This window comes from Leptinotarsa decemlineata, unplaced genomic scaffold (genome assembly GCF_025532065.1).
Source record: "Leptinotarsa decemlineata unplaced genomic scaffold, Ldec_3_MD MMD2_tig00001393_RagTag_RagTag, whole genome shotgun sequence".
NCBI lineage: Eukaryota > Metazoa > Arthropoda > Insecta > Coleoptera > Chrysomelidae > Leptinotarsa > Leptinotarsa decemlineata.
The window spans coordinates 8,801,166-8,818,481 of record NW_027412562.1 but is presented as its reverse complement, the minus strand read 5'-3'; the positions used below and the strand labels follow the sequence as shown (position 1 = coordinate 8,818,481).

Sequence of the window (17,316 nt, the reverse complement as noted above, 5' to 3'; positions counted from 1 at the left end):
TAGTTTATTATTAGTACCTATGTATTATGTATTACCAGTTGAATAGTAAAATAAATACATATAATGATAAATTAACTGTGGATTATTTCATTTACGTTGCGTTATGTGGCTTCCGTGTGGGTAGCTCGCTGTTTATTCCAAAATTAACAAAGTAGCTCAACACATTGAAGAGGTTGGCGACTACTGCTCTAGCAAAACATGCAGAGACTCGGGCTGTCGGAAGACAGGGTGTGTCGCCTCTCTTTGGAAAATGATGAAACAGCAGAACATATACTTTGTGCTTGCTCCGCTGGGGACCGAATCAAGTTTTTAGAGTTCGGCAGAGCCGTACTCTTACTATCCGACCTCAAATACCACTCACCATACAAATTAATTGGCTTGGTTGAGAAGCTGGGTTTATTTGGTCGAATGTGAGTAGGTGTGAGCCACAATAAACCCTTGTGGGTTGCGGTGGAGGGTCGATTAGACCCACTCACTTTGGACCTAACCTAACCTAAACTAGCAAACATCAAGTGTGCTATATTTTTGGAAAGATAATTTAGGGCTCTATTGAAATATGCAGGGATATACAGTCTGTCTCACCAAAACAATATTTTCCATCAATAACTATTGATATCTTATTTGTAAAAAAATTGTTTTCCAAGTCATTGAATTCTATGTAAAAAATTACTTTGGAAAAAAGTAACAGCAACTTTTCGAGAATTCCAATTTTCGAAAAACATGCTGTAACTCAGAAACGTTGATATATAATGATATGCGATTTTCACCATTGAGTTTGTGATAAAATTCGACCTTCAGACACATCCATCAGTTTTCATCTGCTTTCATCATGCTTTGCGTTTTCCAGAAACGTCTAAACTACCATCGACCGTGACGGTGTATATAGTCGATTTCCTCATAGATTATTCATTTTTCAAAAAGACGACAAGTCTTTATGCCTTTCAGTTTCATCCAATGTTACCAAACAAACTGAGTTAGGATGTTACTTTTTGAACAAAAACTGAAAAGCAAAGAACGCTAAGAAATAATTTTATTACTCGCGTCTGTTATTTGAATTTTTTCTGAAATGGAAATCAGGTTAAATTGGCTCATTTTTCAATCACAAAGTTTGATAACAAGATTTTAACTTCGAAAGTGTCCACTTTGGCCCACTCTGTACCAGTCTAAAAGAAGAAGCTACCGTGTAGTGAAAGACGAAGTAGAAAGTTCATTATGAGAATCATATGATTATGAGAATCATCGTGGATGGTGTCGGTATATTCATAAAATGAGTATCTATTGAATCGAAAGTTTTCTTAAAATACAATATGACAATAGGTAAAAGAGCCCCCACATCAATCAGTTGCCCGAAACCTTCGTTTTAAAGAGACTCATGCCTTTTGAAAAAACGAAGATATGTAAGTTGTACAATACAACAAATACACAGTAAAACCTTTATTATATAGGTTTTATTCCAACGATCATATTACACATTTTTTGTTTTCATAAAATTGAATTTGGTATTCTTTTTCAATTGAGAATTCTAATATTCCGGTCAGTTTTAGAGAAACTATGCCAGAGTCCAAAGTTACTACGATGAAAATTTGAACGATAAATTAATTGGCCATAAAAATAATCCTGAGATGTGGCTCTTAGCTACAATACAGAAATAAATTCGCTAGTCAATTACTTTAATATCACCTGATGGCCTTGAAATCGTATATTCGAATACTCGTGAACAGTTATCTACTTCAATTAGACGATTTGAGTTTTTATATAAATATTAGTGACTAGGATCTGACTTGAAGGTCTCATCCGTTAGTTGTGGATGAGCAATCACGAATGTAAAAAATACTATTCCGCTAGAGTTGAACTTGTCAAATTTTCATTTGACTTATAATGACTTATAATTTTGACAAAGACTGATTGAAAATTTAAACATAATTGAAGAAACTTCCTACTAAATGATTGATACTTTCAAAGAAGTACAGTTATAAACTCATTAAAAATTCAAACATTCATTAAAAATTTAAATTTGATACGTCACAGACGTAGTTGAACTAATGTTGCCCTGCCAAAATATGGTTTGCAAATGTAGAATTGGCCTTCACATTCAATAAACTATTTTTATATTCTTTTATTCTTTGGGAAAATGTTTACCTCATTTGGCCAATATAAAATTTTGGGCAAGAATCACAAGTCAAATTATATCTCCTGGTCTATACGACGTTGAAGTTTTGTCTTTTATTGTTTTTAATAAAATTGCATTAATTATGATTCGTAGTTTTCTGAAAATGATGCAGTCAATAATACCTACTTTATGACCTCATTTCTCTCTGTAAATTACTTTTTGACAGTAGAATATACAAGGGTCTGTGGGAGCATACTATTGAATGCTGCCACTTTATGCTGATAGGGATGTGTTGAGGAATTATATACGACAATGTCCGTATATTATGGTTTGCGGAAAATTAAAGAATAATGTTTATTTATAATTTCGACGTGCGGTCGAACCGGGCGGTTCGACGTGCTTCGTTCACTCAGTCAATGTCCGATTTTCACTTGCTTTCGTCCAACCCGTGTTAGGAATCACACGTTGGAAGGTAAGACCTCGTTAGTCCTTAGCTCGCACAAGTTTCGACTTCTGAGAGTTATTGTTCGTATGGGTGCGATAGCTGGTTAACGGGAAAAACTTATTTTAAACCTATTTATTTTTATTGTCCACAACACATAATGGCAGGTCTGAACTTTCGTGTTCTAGCCTTGTAAGGTTTCCTTGAGTAGATGAAGGTACGATATTAAAAAAATTTCAAGAGGGACATAACTGAAAGCAACAGGTATTCTTCGAATATTGTAAATAAGATGATTAGGAAACATAAATTCTGAAAAAATCTTCGGGTTTTCAAAAAGAGATAGATTAAGAGTTCATCGTCCACTAATGATATAGATAGTATTGTGAAAATTTGAATGTGAAAGAAGCTTTCAAACCGTAAGGACAAAATTTTGGGAACTGAAAAGTAGAGGATATATGAAACGAGTTGTGAGAACTTCGGGTCAGACTAATCGAGGCATCAAAACTGGTGTCAAAGAACACGCATTACATCTGATCCGGAATTGGTTTTTGGGAATTTTCAGCATTCACTGTTGTCGCTTACTGGCCGTGTTAGATGATTTGTGTTTTATGTTTTCTGCCCAGAGAGTTTTTAGAAAAACAAATTATGACGAAATGCAATTCTCACAAAAAAACTGGTTAGAAACCACACGAGTAGAGGTTCGAAAACTCAAGTGATTTTCCAAGCAATAATTTATTGTGAGATTTTCGCTGAACCGTTTCGTTATTGTATAGTAAAATTCGTGTTTTGATTATGTGATATTTAGTGAAACTCTCACGATGAAATATCAGTTGAATGCTCACTGGATTTTCATCATCAGCTAACTCTATTATATATGAAGTGATTCACAAGCCCCGTTGCAAAAGTATGAAAGTAAATGAAGATTGGAAACTCAGAACTGTGTGGAAGTATTCCGTAGAGTATTTATAATTTTATGGAATTTTTACTAATAGCTTACCTAAATCTGGTATGTACGCAAATGCATCTCCACAGGTACTTTTCGTAACATCTATTGATAGACTAGCGAGGGCGGAATTCGGCCTCAATTGGTCTTCTGGTATTTCGAAACTATGAATAATTTGATCCGTATTGAGGTCCATGATAATTAGAGTTGGGGGTCGTACTCTTATTGGATTTCCTGAGAAAGAATATTACTGTAATATAGTACTGTAATATAGTACAGTACAGTGTGTGTATTTGATATCATCAATTTTTTTTAGATTTAATAATGTCATTATGCGTGGAATATGACATCGTTCAAATATTTGCCATGGCTTCTTCGGATGGATTTTTCTATAACTATGGCGCATAAATCAGTCTGAATTCGATCGATGGCATGGGTTATGTAGGCTTTGAGGACCTCTGTGATTTGTGGCTCATTCGCATATACCTGTAACTTAAGAAAACACCACAAGAAAAAGTCTAACGAGGTCAAATCGCATGCTATCTGTGGCTAGTTCACATCACTTCCAGGTGAAATGACCATGTCCTCAAATCGCTCTTGCAGAACATTCAAATTGTTATGAGCTTGGTGGCCGTTGCGTTCCCATAGATATATGGACCGATGCCGCTGCCAGTAAAAAATCCACACAGTGACTTTTTCAGCATGCATTGGACGCTCTTGGATCTCACGTGGACTGTCCCAAAATCGATAATTTTGTTTGTTCACGTACCCATACATCCAGAAATGGGCCTCATCGCTGGAGATGATTCGTCGATGAAAATTAGGATCAGTTACCAACCGCTCCAGAGCTCATTCAGCGAACACACGTCGTTGTCTATGGTCGTTCACCTTCAGTTCCTAGCTCAGTTGAATTTTGTACAGGTGCAGGCCCAAGACACGATGCGAAATTCGCCAAGTTGTGGTTTGCGAAAGGCCGAGTTCTTGTCAGCGACACGAAATCAACTGTCTCAGATTCTCATGCACACTCTCACAGACAACGGAGATGTTCAGGGGCAAACGTAGCGTTTCGTTGACTTACAGGTATTGTTCGGTCGTTCACTGTACTAGTGGACTCAAATTCATCCACCACATTACGAATAGTCCTCTCGGTAGGACGATTATGGCGACAGTAAAATGGGCGAAGCGCGCGGTACATTGCACGAACACAACACCCATTTTGATAAAACAATTTCATTATTTGTACGTGTTTTTGAATGCCGTATCCGTCGTGGACATATGGCAAAACAGACTGAATAAATGACAACTAATTTGACAGATGTAGCTTCAAGAGGATGACTGTTATCATTTGTTCGAAGGTGATTGACAATGGTTCGTGGTGCATTTCATCAGTTTGGACTGCCATTTTCTAATATGATATAAATTGATTTGGAATCCCTGAAATAATCAAGTTACGTCACGACGTTTCGATTGTTAGTATCCACAATCGCCTTCGGGTGATAACTGGAATTATTTCTCAGAGATCTGACTATTTGTAGGCCATTCGAATGCTTTTACCTATCCCCTCTTCCCTCTCACCGCTTCATAGGTTTCAGCGGAAGCTGACCGTTTGACGGGAGTTGGTCGTGTTCAGCTTGACTAGAGGTTTACATATGTTGCGTATCTCTACACTAGCTTGACTAAATGCGTTGTTGGACAACATATATGAGGCTTCTTTGAATTTTCTCCTCAACCAGTGTTCCTCCTTTTGGATGATTTCAGCTTGAGCCCACTTGATGTTAGGTTGATGAGTCCAAACACGCTCTGCTATTCCTGATTTACTGGTTTCTCCTCGCTGTATGTGTTTCTTGTGCTCGGCAATGCGAACTTCCAATGGCTTCTTAGTTTCACTGGTGTATGATTCTCCGCACTCGCAGGGTATCGGGTAAATGCAATTCTTGGAATCGCAGTCCGCGTTTGGTGGCATGGTTTTCGAGAGGCTGCTACGGGTAGTGTTCTCAGATCTGAAACAGGTTCTGATGTTATACTTGGACCCAATCCTTCTTATCCTTTCCGACAATCCTCTGATGTAGGGAAGTACAAGTACTGGTTGTGGCGGCTTCTCTTCCTTGTGGAGCTCTTGCTTCACAGGAGCGAATTCTCTTCCTTGTGGAGCTCTTCCTCCACAGAAGCCGCCACCACCAGTATTTGTATTTCTGTACATCAGAAAATTGTTGGAAAGGATAGGAAGGATTGGGTCCAAGTATAACATCAGAACCTGTTTCAGATCTGAGAACACTATTCGTAGCAGCCTCACGAAAACCAGGCCACCAAACGCGGACTGCGATTCCAAGAATTGCATTTACCCGATACCCTTCGAGTGCGGAGAATCATACATCGATGAAACTCAGAGGCCATTGATAGTTCGCATTGCCGAGCACAAGAAACACACACAGCGAGGAGAAACCAGCAAATCCGGAATAGCAGAGCATGCTTGGACTCATCAACATAACAGCAAGTGGGCTCAAGCTGAAATCATCCACAAAGAGGAACATTGGTTTAGGAGAAAATTCAAAGAAGCCGCATATATGTTGTCTAACAACGCATTCAGCCAAGATACACGCAACATATACAAACCTCTAATCAAGCGGAACAAGACCGACTCCCGCCAAACGGTCGGCTTCCGCTAAAACCGATGAAGCGGAGAGAGAAAAGAGAGGATAGATGAAAGCACTCGAATGACCTACAAACAGTCAGATCTCTGAGGAATAAGTCCATTTATCACCCGAAGACAATTGTGGATACTAACAATCGAAACGTCGTGAAGTAACTTGATTCTTTTAGGGATTTCAATTCAATTTATATTATATTAGACCATGGAAGTCTGAAATAATGAAATTGAGAATTATTTGAAAAGCTAAGTCGAATAACTTGCGCCTCCAACTTATAATTGCACCTCTGACGATTTTTTTTCATGGTCTGTCATATCACGAAGGTAGCCAACATTCTGGTAGGAATTGTAACAGTGTAAGTCCTCTAAATTCGCACATAAATTTAGGTTAGCAGCAGTTAAAAATGTTAATGATATGAAAATTATGGCAAAGAATGAAAATTCAGTTCTTATTTTAAATTGCAAGCAAGAATAGGGAATTTATTCAAAATTCAGAAATAGATGGAGTGTCAATAGACCAGATGTGGCCTCAATACTTTATAAATCTTTCTTCCAATTGGTAAAATACTTTAAATTACTGCAGCCATTGTGAATACCTCTTTTAAACCAAAAAATATGGAGTACCAAGTCATAAATGGAACAGTAGTGGACATTATCATCAGATTTCAATGAATCATGATGAACTAAGAAGGTGGAATATTTTAACTTGATTCCTCTTATAGAAAGTGAAGATTATCAAAAAATTATATTTTACCTGGTAGTTCAATCAAACCCGTATCGACGAACCAAAGCCTGTCACAGGGATCGGCTGCCACCCTGTATACCGACACAAAATTTCGACCAGTATTGCGTGGATCGGGATACAGATTTTTACTCCAGTTGGGGTAAGGGATCAAAGGGGTATTTTGACGATTCGGATTGTCCAGAGATACGTAGTTCAATGTAGATGGTACTCCCAATCGTCTTCGTGGAACTGTTATGAAGAGTTTGTTCTTCCAGACGTTCGCTCCCATGGGAATGTTGTTTTCTGAAATTTGAAGTCAACATCAATACTTTGAACGTATACGAATGTTCGAATTCATGTTGCTAATATAAATTTTAATTAACGAAATTTTAAAGTATGATTATTTGTTAACAATGTTTACAATTGATTGCTCTGAACGATTCAGCATCAACAACACTAAAATCAAGTCCGTAACTCTACATTTTGGTCAAAAGGATAGCTATAAAACATCCTCAGTAAATGAATATCTCATAGGTTATTTGGGAATTTGTTCAGAGGCTCTTCAGTACTGAAGAGCCTTGGGGCAAGTGTCTTAAGGCGAAACATCGATTTATACCAGTGAGGATGACAGTGTTCCATGTGAGTGCAATTTTTTATCTTTCATTTAAAGTATAACTCATGTGAATGATATCTGATTTTTATTCCACAACGAATGTTAGAAATACAAACTGAGTAGAGAAAAGTATCTTCTGTATAATTCAGTGTTCACATAGAAGTATTTGTTTCGAAAGAATTTTTTCTTTCGTTTAATTCAATGTTTATATGAAAGTAGCTGTTTCAGGAGGACTTTCTTTCAGTTTGTGTCTGAAAGTTACTCCTTTGCATGATCTACACATCCATGTATAGATTTACTTATTTTCAAATTGATTACTTCCTTTCTTTCTTTGGAAGATTCCCTCATCCTTTTTTTGTATCAAGATAGAGTAGTAGAAAGCCAAAAACTTGCTTCTCATTTGCTTCCTAACTTTTTCTTACAAAAATTTACGAACTGCAAAATCAATATGCAATGTTCAACAAATTTTAGGTCATCTAAAATGCTTTTTCAGAGACTATCGATGCAAATCAGTTGCGTCGTTATTTGCCATATTTGCTTTTTGATTGACTCTTCATTTCCTATGACCCTACAAGCTGTATCACTAATTCAACAATCACCAGCTCAACAATTACTGACTCAACAATCACCTTTCACAAGTGCACTTAGGCTCACAGCACTAAAGCCACATGCGACCCATTGTATATCCTCCCGAGGAGTTGTCCTCCTAGGACAACTTTTGTTGTCCTAGGAGGACATTGTTGACGATCCGAAAGACGTTGCTGAACTTTTCAATAAATTCTATACAGATGCGGCTAAAAAGATATTGAGCAATATAGTCTCCTGTGACAAGGACTTCAATCATTTTCTGCGTAACGTTACGTCATTTCCAAATTCTTTTTTTCTCATGCCCTATCAGGAGATGGAACTATTTCAGTTACTTAAATCAAAATTAAAAAATAAATTTTCTTCGGGATCGGATGAGGTACCTACAATTCTATTGAAAAAGTGCCTATCAGAACTTATTGTACCACTTACTTTTATGATAAATATCTCATTTTCTTCTGGCGGTTTTCCAGAATTGCTGAAATGTGGTAAAATAACACCTGTGTATGAAAAGAACTGTCGTCAGAGCCTTGAAAATTACAGACCAGTCACAGTACCTTCAACTTTTTCCAAAGTATTCGAGTATTGTTTTTTAGATAGATTAATGTCATTTTGCCATGAATATGATATAATTTCGAGAAACCAACATGAATATTTCAACAAAAAATCTACGAAGACTACGGTGTTTTCTTATTATCAAAAAATAATAGAATATATTGAGGCAGAAGAATGTCCTGTTGGAATCTTTCGTGTCCTCAGCAGGGCATTTGACTGTATCAATCACGACATACTACTGGAAAAGCTGTATAAGTCTGGTATTAGAGGCTGTTCTCTAGATTGGATAAAATCATTTATACTCAAATGTACACAATATGTAGCCATCAACACTCATTTCTCACAACAAACTGAAACATATATTGGTGTCCCTCAGGGGTCCATATTGGGGCCAATTTTGTTCCTTTTCTATATTAATGATTTGGATAAACTTTCTGTACCTGCATCCTTCACAATGTACTCTGATGATACGTCGTTAATTATATCTGAAAAAATGGATCCTTCCTTGCGTGATAAATGCAATGAAGTGTTGACTTCTTTGAATGAATGGTTTTCAGCAAATTACTTGTTTTTAAATACTTCGAAAACGCAAGCACACCAAATTAAAAAAAGAAAGTAATGAGTTGTCATTCCAATCGAACGAATCGAGTCCATCGATCTCAACTAGTTTGGATCAAACAATTTTCTTAGGATTATGAATAGATAGAAATCTCAATTGGAAGGCTCACTCCCATTACCTAATCTCAAACTTGAATTCGATTGCCTTTCAATTTAGAAATTTGCGGCATGTACTCAATATTGATCAATTGATACAGCTCTACTAAGCACAAGTTGAAAGTAGGCTAAGATACGGTGTGATATTTTGGAGTTTATCTACCTTAGCAAAATATATCTTTGTGAAACAAAAACGAATTTTACGATCAATGACGGGACTTTCACAAACTGATTCATGCAAAGATATATTCAAGATACTGAAAATATTAACATTACCATGTCTAGTCATATCACAGTTGAGTATGCTAGTATTTGACAATAAAGATGAAATTTATGTGAGAAACAAACAAAATCATAGTTTCAATACAAGACAAAAGAATGATTTTTCAATTCCATTCAGAAAATTCAAAATAACTCACCAATCTCCCAGTCACATGGCTCGTAAAATATACAATTCTCTTACTTTAAATGTAAGAAACTGCATAACAAAACAAAACAATCATTCAAATATAATTAAAAATCCTTTTTGACAGAACAGTGTTTTTATAAACTGGATGAATATTTGTCGTGGCAATTTGCGGTGAAATAAATTTTTTAGTATTGGTATAAGTATTAGTATTATTGTATTTTAAATGTAAACAAGTGACTTTTTCCATATGGTTTGTAACTGTCTTAAGGAAATGAATTACTATTATTATTATTATTATTAGATCATCGTCCATCCTGTCCTTTTCAGGAAGGTTAGCAGGTCACTAGGAAACATCTACTTTATATCGGCAGGTGTAGACCGATACTCGCCGAACACAGTCACTTTCTACAATAACTCCGGACACCCACATAAAACGTGCCTGACTATTTCATCTTCTTGTTCACACACCCTGCATAGAGGTTTATCAACTAGCCCCATAATATGGGGATATTTCCTAAGTTGATAGTGGCCAGTCAGAAATCCTACTGTTAAGCTTAGGTTTTTCCTGGTTGTCGCCAGATATTTCTTCGGTGCCAACTTCCCAGGGTCACCCAGGGTGATTCTGGTAAGACTGCATCCTTTAATACTATCATATATCTTTAGAAATTGAGCATGGGTGTGACATTTGGCTAGTTTCGCAATTGTCGAAGTCATCAGGCCGTAATTGACAATGGGTCCTAAGATGCTAAGTCCAGCTACTTCCTTGGCTAAAGAGTCGGCAATGCGATTACTTTAACTCCTGTGGTGCCCTTTAATCCACCTCAGGATAATGTCATTATCTACTGAGGCTTTCGCTAAATACTGGAGGCACTCTACCAATAGCCCTGAGGTAACACGTTGTCTATTCTATGCTAATAGGGCTTGTCTACAATTAGTGCAGATTGTTATGTTTTTGGCAGAAATTCCTTTCCTGGTTATTTCTTTTAAGGTGATTGAGATACCACTTAATCCTTAGGCTAAGTGATCTGGAGTAAACTCCACATCCTGAGCCTTCTTTGGTTTTTGGACCGTCTGTACATATGTGTATTGCATTTGTAGCATCTGATTCTGTGCTCTGTTTTATTTGTATTCTGTAGGTTTCATTAAACACGAACCTGGGTTCAATTACATCACTGCCTGCCTGCCTGCAGCAGAGGTTGCGCAGTAAGCGCTTCTCGCCATAGGCTTAGCCTAAATTGACCCATTTCTACTTCAAGATTTATACTAGCCGTGCGGAATCGTAACATGGCCATCAACGCAACCTTCTTAACGTACATGTCCAGAGGAGTCAGACCAGCAATCAATTTCATTTCCGCGGTTGGTGTTGTTCTCATAGCTCCTGTGAGGTTCAATCAAGCCAATCGCTGTATTTAGTCTGATTTTTGGATGGCCGTTGCTTGTAGAACTTTCTGCCCCTATGCAATGGGGCCGTCTGTTAACATAGGTCGTATTATTGCAGTGTAGATCCAGGTGACTATACGGGGTGAAAGACCCCATGCGCGTCCCACTGTCCTCTGACATTGCTCATAAGCCACATATGCTCTACTCTGTTGGTGGGAGTTCCATGTTAGCTTCCTATCGAGGATAGTACCAAGGTATTTCACCTCTTCAGAGAAGTTTAATTTGCCTATGAAGATTTGGGGGGGTTTTAAGCCCGATAAACTGGTTTTCGTGGTGAAAAAGAATATCTCAATCTTCTTGGGATTGATCGACAGTGAGTATTCCTTCCACCATGTTTTTATTAATATGAGTCGATTATGCGCTCTGTCGCACAAAATTGCCGGTCTGCAAGATAACTATGTCATCTGCATGTAAAATTGCGTAGAATCCATTCTTTTATTGAGGTGATTAGTCAGGGTATCCAGAACTATGTTCCAAAGAAGGGGTGATAAGACCCGTCTCTGTGGTCATTCCCTCATGACCATTCCTCTCACTGTGATGTCTTCTACATTGATACTTATTGCTCCACTAGAGATCACCTTGAGTAGCCATTCTCCTACTACCAATGGTACATTCCTGTAGTTTAGTTGCTGGATAATTGTTCGAAAGGTTGTTTTATTAAACGCCCCCTCAATATCTATGAATATACCCATTCTGGGACTCTCTGAAAAGATAAGACGAATTAGGAAATATATATGATGTTAGAACTCCTTACGAAACAGAAAATACACTCGTATCCATACTCACACATACAAAACACAACAGCACAGAAGAAAAAACAACAAAAAATTGGATTTATGAGATACTTCATTCCTGTGATAAAAGTTATATTGGTGGAATTTTGAGATCATTTGAAGTGAGAATGAACATCAAGATTACATCAGAAATAGTCAATTAACAGGATCAAAATTGTCAGAAAATAGTTTAAAGTCAGACTGTGAACATTGAGTTGAGTGGAAAAAGATGAGAATTATTGCCAATAAACCTCTGTCTAAGAGACGTTCACTTGAAGAATCAGCGTAATTTCTCAAGAGAAGTGTACTTTGAACAGCTCTTTAGAAATAGACCATACTTGGCTACCCGTCTTGGAAAAAAATATGGATAGTCGCGAAGTGGCAACAGACTGATACCTTGTACTACATCGAATGTTTCAGAAGTCAATCAACAACATTAACATAATTCACATTTTAAAATTTTTTTGACGTCTGTCGAAGAAGTTGAGAAAAAAGAATCAGCAAGGAAAGTTGATATAAGTATTGTGTAATCTCTTAGTTTTTTTTTTGATAGGAAAATTATTGAATACGACAAGTTACTGATGAATAAAACATTTCTCTTTGTGAAAAATACTTTGAATTTACCCACTAAAAAGTAGTACACACGTGTATAACGTTCTCCATTACAATTTCCATATTTTTCAGATTGTGGAAGGTAAAAACACCCAAAGAAAATCGATAAAAACTGATTTTCCTCAACAAAAAAAAATCGTTCAATGATCCATATATTCCAGAATTTTTAAGGGAACGTGTGAACAATTTTTTGCAGCTTAATGTTTTCATGATTGGAGTTAACGTATCGAGAAAATGACTGTAATTGTCAATGTGCTCCAATGAAGCAAGATGATAGCCTATACTAATGAATACATTTTTGAAAAATTGGATGCTATTGTAGAGTTTTCCCCATTTTCTCCATGAAAATTTCAGCTAGGAGGTGGCTTATAGGATCATCCATTATGAGGCCTTCTCTGTTGTTATATGCCGAAGAGAGAGAGAGAGGAGTTTATAACTGAAGAAGACTAATTTTATTTATGCTAACCACTTTTGGAGAACGATCACGATTTCAGCATTAACTACGACATACTCCACTCAGAAAATAAACAACATGAATCAATTTTGCTCCCTATAGAACAACCAACAAAGGTTTATCCACTCACCATTGTTAAACCTTTTTTCATACTGCCAAAAATTATTCATATTCAAAATCAACCGGCTGGCCAAGAATTGGGATTGTGATTGATTGGGTTTTTGAAATTCTACGTGTTATCCTTTTCACCATTAACCAATCAAGTAAGGGCTTTTCTTCCACGTTGTGTCTGAAAGTTATTTTTTTGCATGATCTACACATCTTCGTATAGAGTTTATTTATTGAAATTCTTTGCTTCCTTCGTTTCTTCTTGGGGAACAAAGCCAAATCCTTTCTTTCCCAAAACTCAATCTTTCCTAAAAATATACTCTTTCCAACATAACTACTATTGTTGTATACAGTGTCATCCCCAAAGTAGGCACCATATGGGAAACTCATTTATTAAAGGTTTTTCGACAAAAAGTTATTCTTGATAAAAGTTTGTCCATCCCATGAAACTGAACATGAAACACACGTAATATACAAGGAGCCTTCAAATATATGATTTTGAGGCGAGAGTAAAGTACTCTTATTTTGAAAAATTTCGGGAAATATTATTTAGAAAATTTGTTTAGCATTGAAAAATACATCTAGATTTGAAGTCATGACCATCTAAGTGAAGTTATATATTAAATGGGGACTACGAAAAAAAAATTGCTAAAACGATAAATAGTCCGCATCCTGTTTACGACGGTTAATTTCGAAAGCCTGTAATATTACAAATATGGTGTTAACCACGGTCAATTTTTTTTGAATAGTAAAATAATTTTCAAAGTTTTTGGTGCAAAGTTCATTTTATTTTTTGTTAACACCAAAAATTATTCAAAATTATACTGTATTGTAACAAGAACTTAATATTCAATAATATTAAATCACAAAACATCAAAATGAAAAAGGTTTTTCGGAACAACCTCATTGATTTTCTGGAGATTTTCTTGTTCAAAATGAGTGTTTTAAGTTGCCGTTGAAACCAAACTTATGTTTGACATAAAGAACGTGTCATATCTGCTAACTATTCATTATGTTTAAAAAAAAATAAGTGTTTAAAGTTGGCGTTGAAACCAAACGTATGTTTGACATGAAGTACGTGTTATATTTGCTAAATATTCATTATGTAATTATTGTTTTTGTTTATTTTGTTAACGTTTGATAATGAGTACTATTAAAATAATATCAAGATGCTTACAAAATGAGAAAAATTTGAGATTATATTGTTGTGTGGGGAAAATACTCCAAGCAGACAAGTTAGACATTTTTAATGCCAGGCATCCTAATCGCAACGTAAATCACACTACATTTACCCGTATTTTAAATAAATTTTAAGGAACAGGCAGTATCAATAACAATTTCAAAAACCTCACACAGCTGCAAAAGTATTTAGAGAAGAGTTTAAGTGTTATTGAAAATGGTAAGACATCAATAATTGATGTCTAATTGAAGTTTTGCAGATGAAGCCTTCAAAACTGTCGAATTCAAAAGAAATCTAAGAGGAAGGGTCGTTATGCCAGCGGCGATACCAAAAGTGAGAAAAACAAAGAAGAAAATAAATAACGAGAAATACAAAGATCTCATGAATTTGATGCAGTGGGCTCCTGAAGAATATAGAGCCTTCTTTGAAAGGCTTCTACATGGAGAGACGGAAGGAAACTTTCCTGAGGATGACTCCACTGCTCTGGAGTAATGAAGTATTATTTTGTAGTTCGTCTATGTTTTTTTATGTTAATTGAAAATTTTAAATGAATACTTGCGTAGTTATGTTTACTTAAAACGACGTGATAAAATTTTTTATAATATATCTTAGTATCACTAAGTCCCAAAAAAGATTCTTTGTAAAAAGCCATAATGGAGTAAGTCCTTTCCTGCCTAATTCAAACCACGAAAATTATATCAATTGTGAATTATTCACACAAAAATTGTCCATGAATGAATAAGGTACGACCCTTTCAATGTTTTTGATGAATTTTGATATGATATCTCGAACAATAGCTTTGTGGCTTAACGATGAAATTATTATTTTCACTTTTATTGGTCTGCTGTAAAGTTAGCACAATGTGACTTACGTCCATCTGGCTCTGAAGTACAGAATTAAACAAATATCAACATCGCTTGATGTACCTATTACTACCGTTCAAAAAATTTTAAGAAGAAATAAAATAAATTCAAAGCTTTCAAACGAAAATTTTAAAATACCCTGAAAGAAAAGGATTTTATTCCAAAATTTGAGTTTTTCGCATGGTATCATAGAAAATACGACGGAAGCGCAGGGTTCCCAATAAATATTTTATGCACTGATGAAGCAACATTTACAACTAATGGAACAGTAAGTTCACAGAACTGTAGCTGGTGAGCTTTAGAAAACCTTCATTTCACTATAGAGTGCAAGGGACAAATACTCATTTGAAGTAAATGTCTTGTGTAGACTGTTAAACAATACTGTGATTGGTCCCTTCTTCAATGATGGAAACTCAGATAGATGGAGCTAGTGTTCACTGTAGTGTAGCAATGCGACAATTTTTAAATGAAACATTTGATGGAAATGGATACGACGTTACTCAGAGTATCCAATGCCAGCGCGCCCACTAGAATTAACCCCAATGGATTTCTCCTAATGGGGTTTAGTAAAGAACGAGGATTACAAACATCGTCCTTTTAGGGATAGATAACATTTGAAAAGTGTGATTACTAATTGTGTCAGGGCCATTTAACCGGAGCACATTGCGAATGCGGTCAAGGATTGTGTAAGAAGAACCGAACTGTGCATGTTGCGGGATGGACATCATACTGATATGTAAAATACTTCTTTCGGAAACATATTTTTATTTTTAAAGGGAATATAAGAATTATTTTGGACAAGAAAATCTTCAGAAAATCAAAGCGTTTGTTCCGAAATATCTATTTTATTTTGATGTTTTGTGATTTGATATCATTGAATATTGAGTTCTTGTTACAATACTGTACAATTTTGAGTAATTTTCGGTGTTAACAAAAAATAAAAATAACTTTGCACCAAAAACTTTGAAAATTATTCTACTCTTCAAAAAAATTGATCGTGGTTAACACCATAGTTCTGTAATTTGTAATATTACAGGCTTTTGAAATGAACTGTTGCATACAGAATACTCTCTATTTATCGTTTTAACAATTTTTTTTGTAGTCTCCGTTAAAAAAATATAAAACTTCACTCAGATGGCCATCACTTCAAATCTAGATGTATTTTTTAATGCTCAACAACTTTTGTAAATAACATTTCCTGAGATTTTTCAAAATGAGAGTACTTTACTCTTGTCTGAAAATCAAATATTTGAAGGCTCCTCGTATATTACGTGTGATTTACTGTATTTTGTTGGTGCATGTTCAGTTTTAGGGGATGCACAAACATGTATCATCAATAACTTCTTGTCAAAAAACCCTTAATAAATAAGTTTCCCATATGGTACATACTTTGGGGATGACACTGTATATGAATTTCAGACCACCAATGAAGCTTCTGTGGTATCGAAACGCGTCTGAAATGAAAATTTTATTTGTGAAAATTATTATCATGAATAGTTCCTGTCATAAGTCATAGATGAAATATAATATTCTATTTGAATTGAAGGGGTTATATTTTTAGGAGTGATTAATTTTTTAAGAAAGTTTTTGGCTTTCTACTACTACATTATAGAAAAATGTTATCCAATTTGGTACTGAAGAGCCTTAGGGCAAATGTCTTAAGGCGAAACATCGGTGTATACCAGTGAGGGTGACAGTGTTCTATGTGAGTACAATTTATTACCATTCATTCAAAGTAGAACTCATGTGAATGATATCTGATTCTTATTCCAGTTTGAAATACAAACTGAGTAGAGAAAAGTATCTTCTGTATAATTCAGTGTTCATATAGAAGTATTTGTTTCGAAAGAAATATTGTCTTTCGTGTAATTCAATGTTTTTATGAAAGTAGCTGTTTGAGGAGGACTTTCTTTCAGTTTGTGTCTGAAAGTTACTTCTTTGCATGATCTACACATTCATGTATAGAGTTTCAAATTGATTGCTTCCTTCCTTTCTTTGGAAGATTCTCTCATCCCTTGTTTTGTATCAGATGGAGTAGTAGAAAGCCAAAAACTTTCTTTCCCCAAAAAAAAAAATAGTATTCTACTTGTGAAAAAGGGTCATAACTCGCCTTTGACTTACGTCCACATTATTAATTTTCTCTC

General features: G+C 35.6%; 1 protein-coding gene across 1 annotated transcript in view; it reads right to left on the bottom strand.

Moving 5' to 3' along the window:
- The window catches only part of LOC141482515 (L-dopachrome tautomerase yellow-f2-like), a 40,816-nt gene that overhangs the window by 11,549 nt on the left and 11,951 nt on the right, over positions 1-17,316 (bottom strand). The window contains exons 2-3 of the mRNA XM_074175953.1: positions 6,897-7,169; positions 3,550-3,729 (exon numbers count right to left, since the gene is read on the bottom strand). Of these exons, the coding sequence (XP_074032054.1) occupies positions 3,550-3,729; positions 6,897-7,169 (453 nt within the window). The remainder of the gene's footprint in view (positions 1-3,549; positions 3,730-6,896; positions 7,170-17,316) is intronic.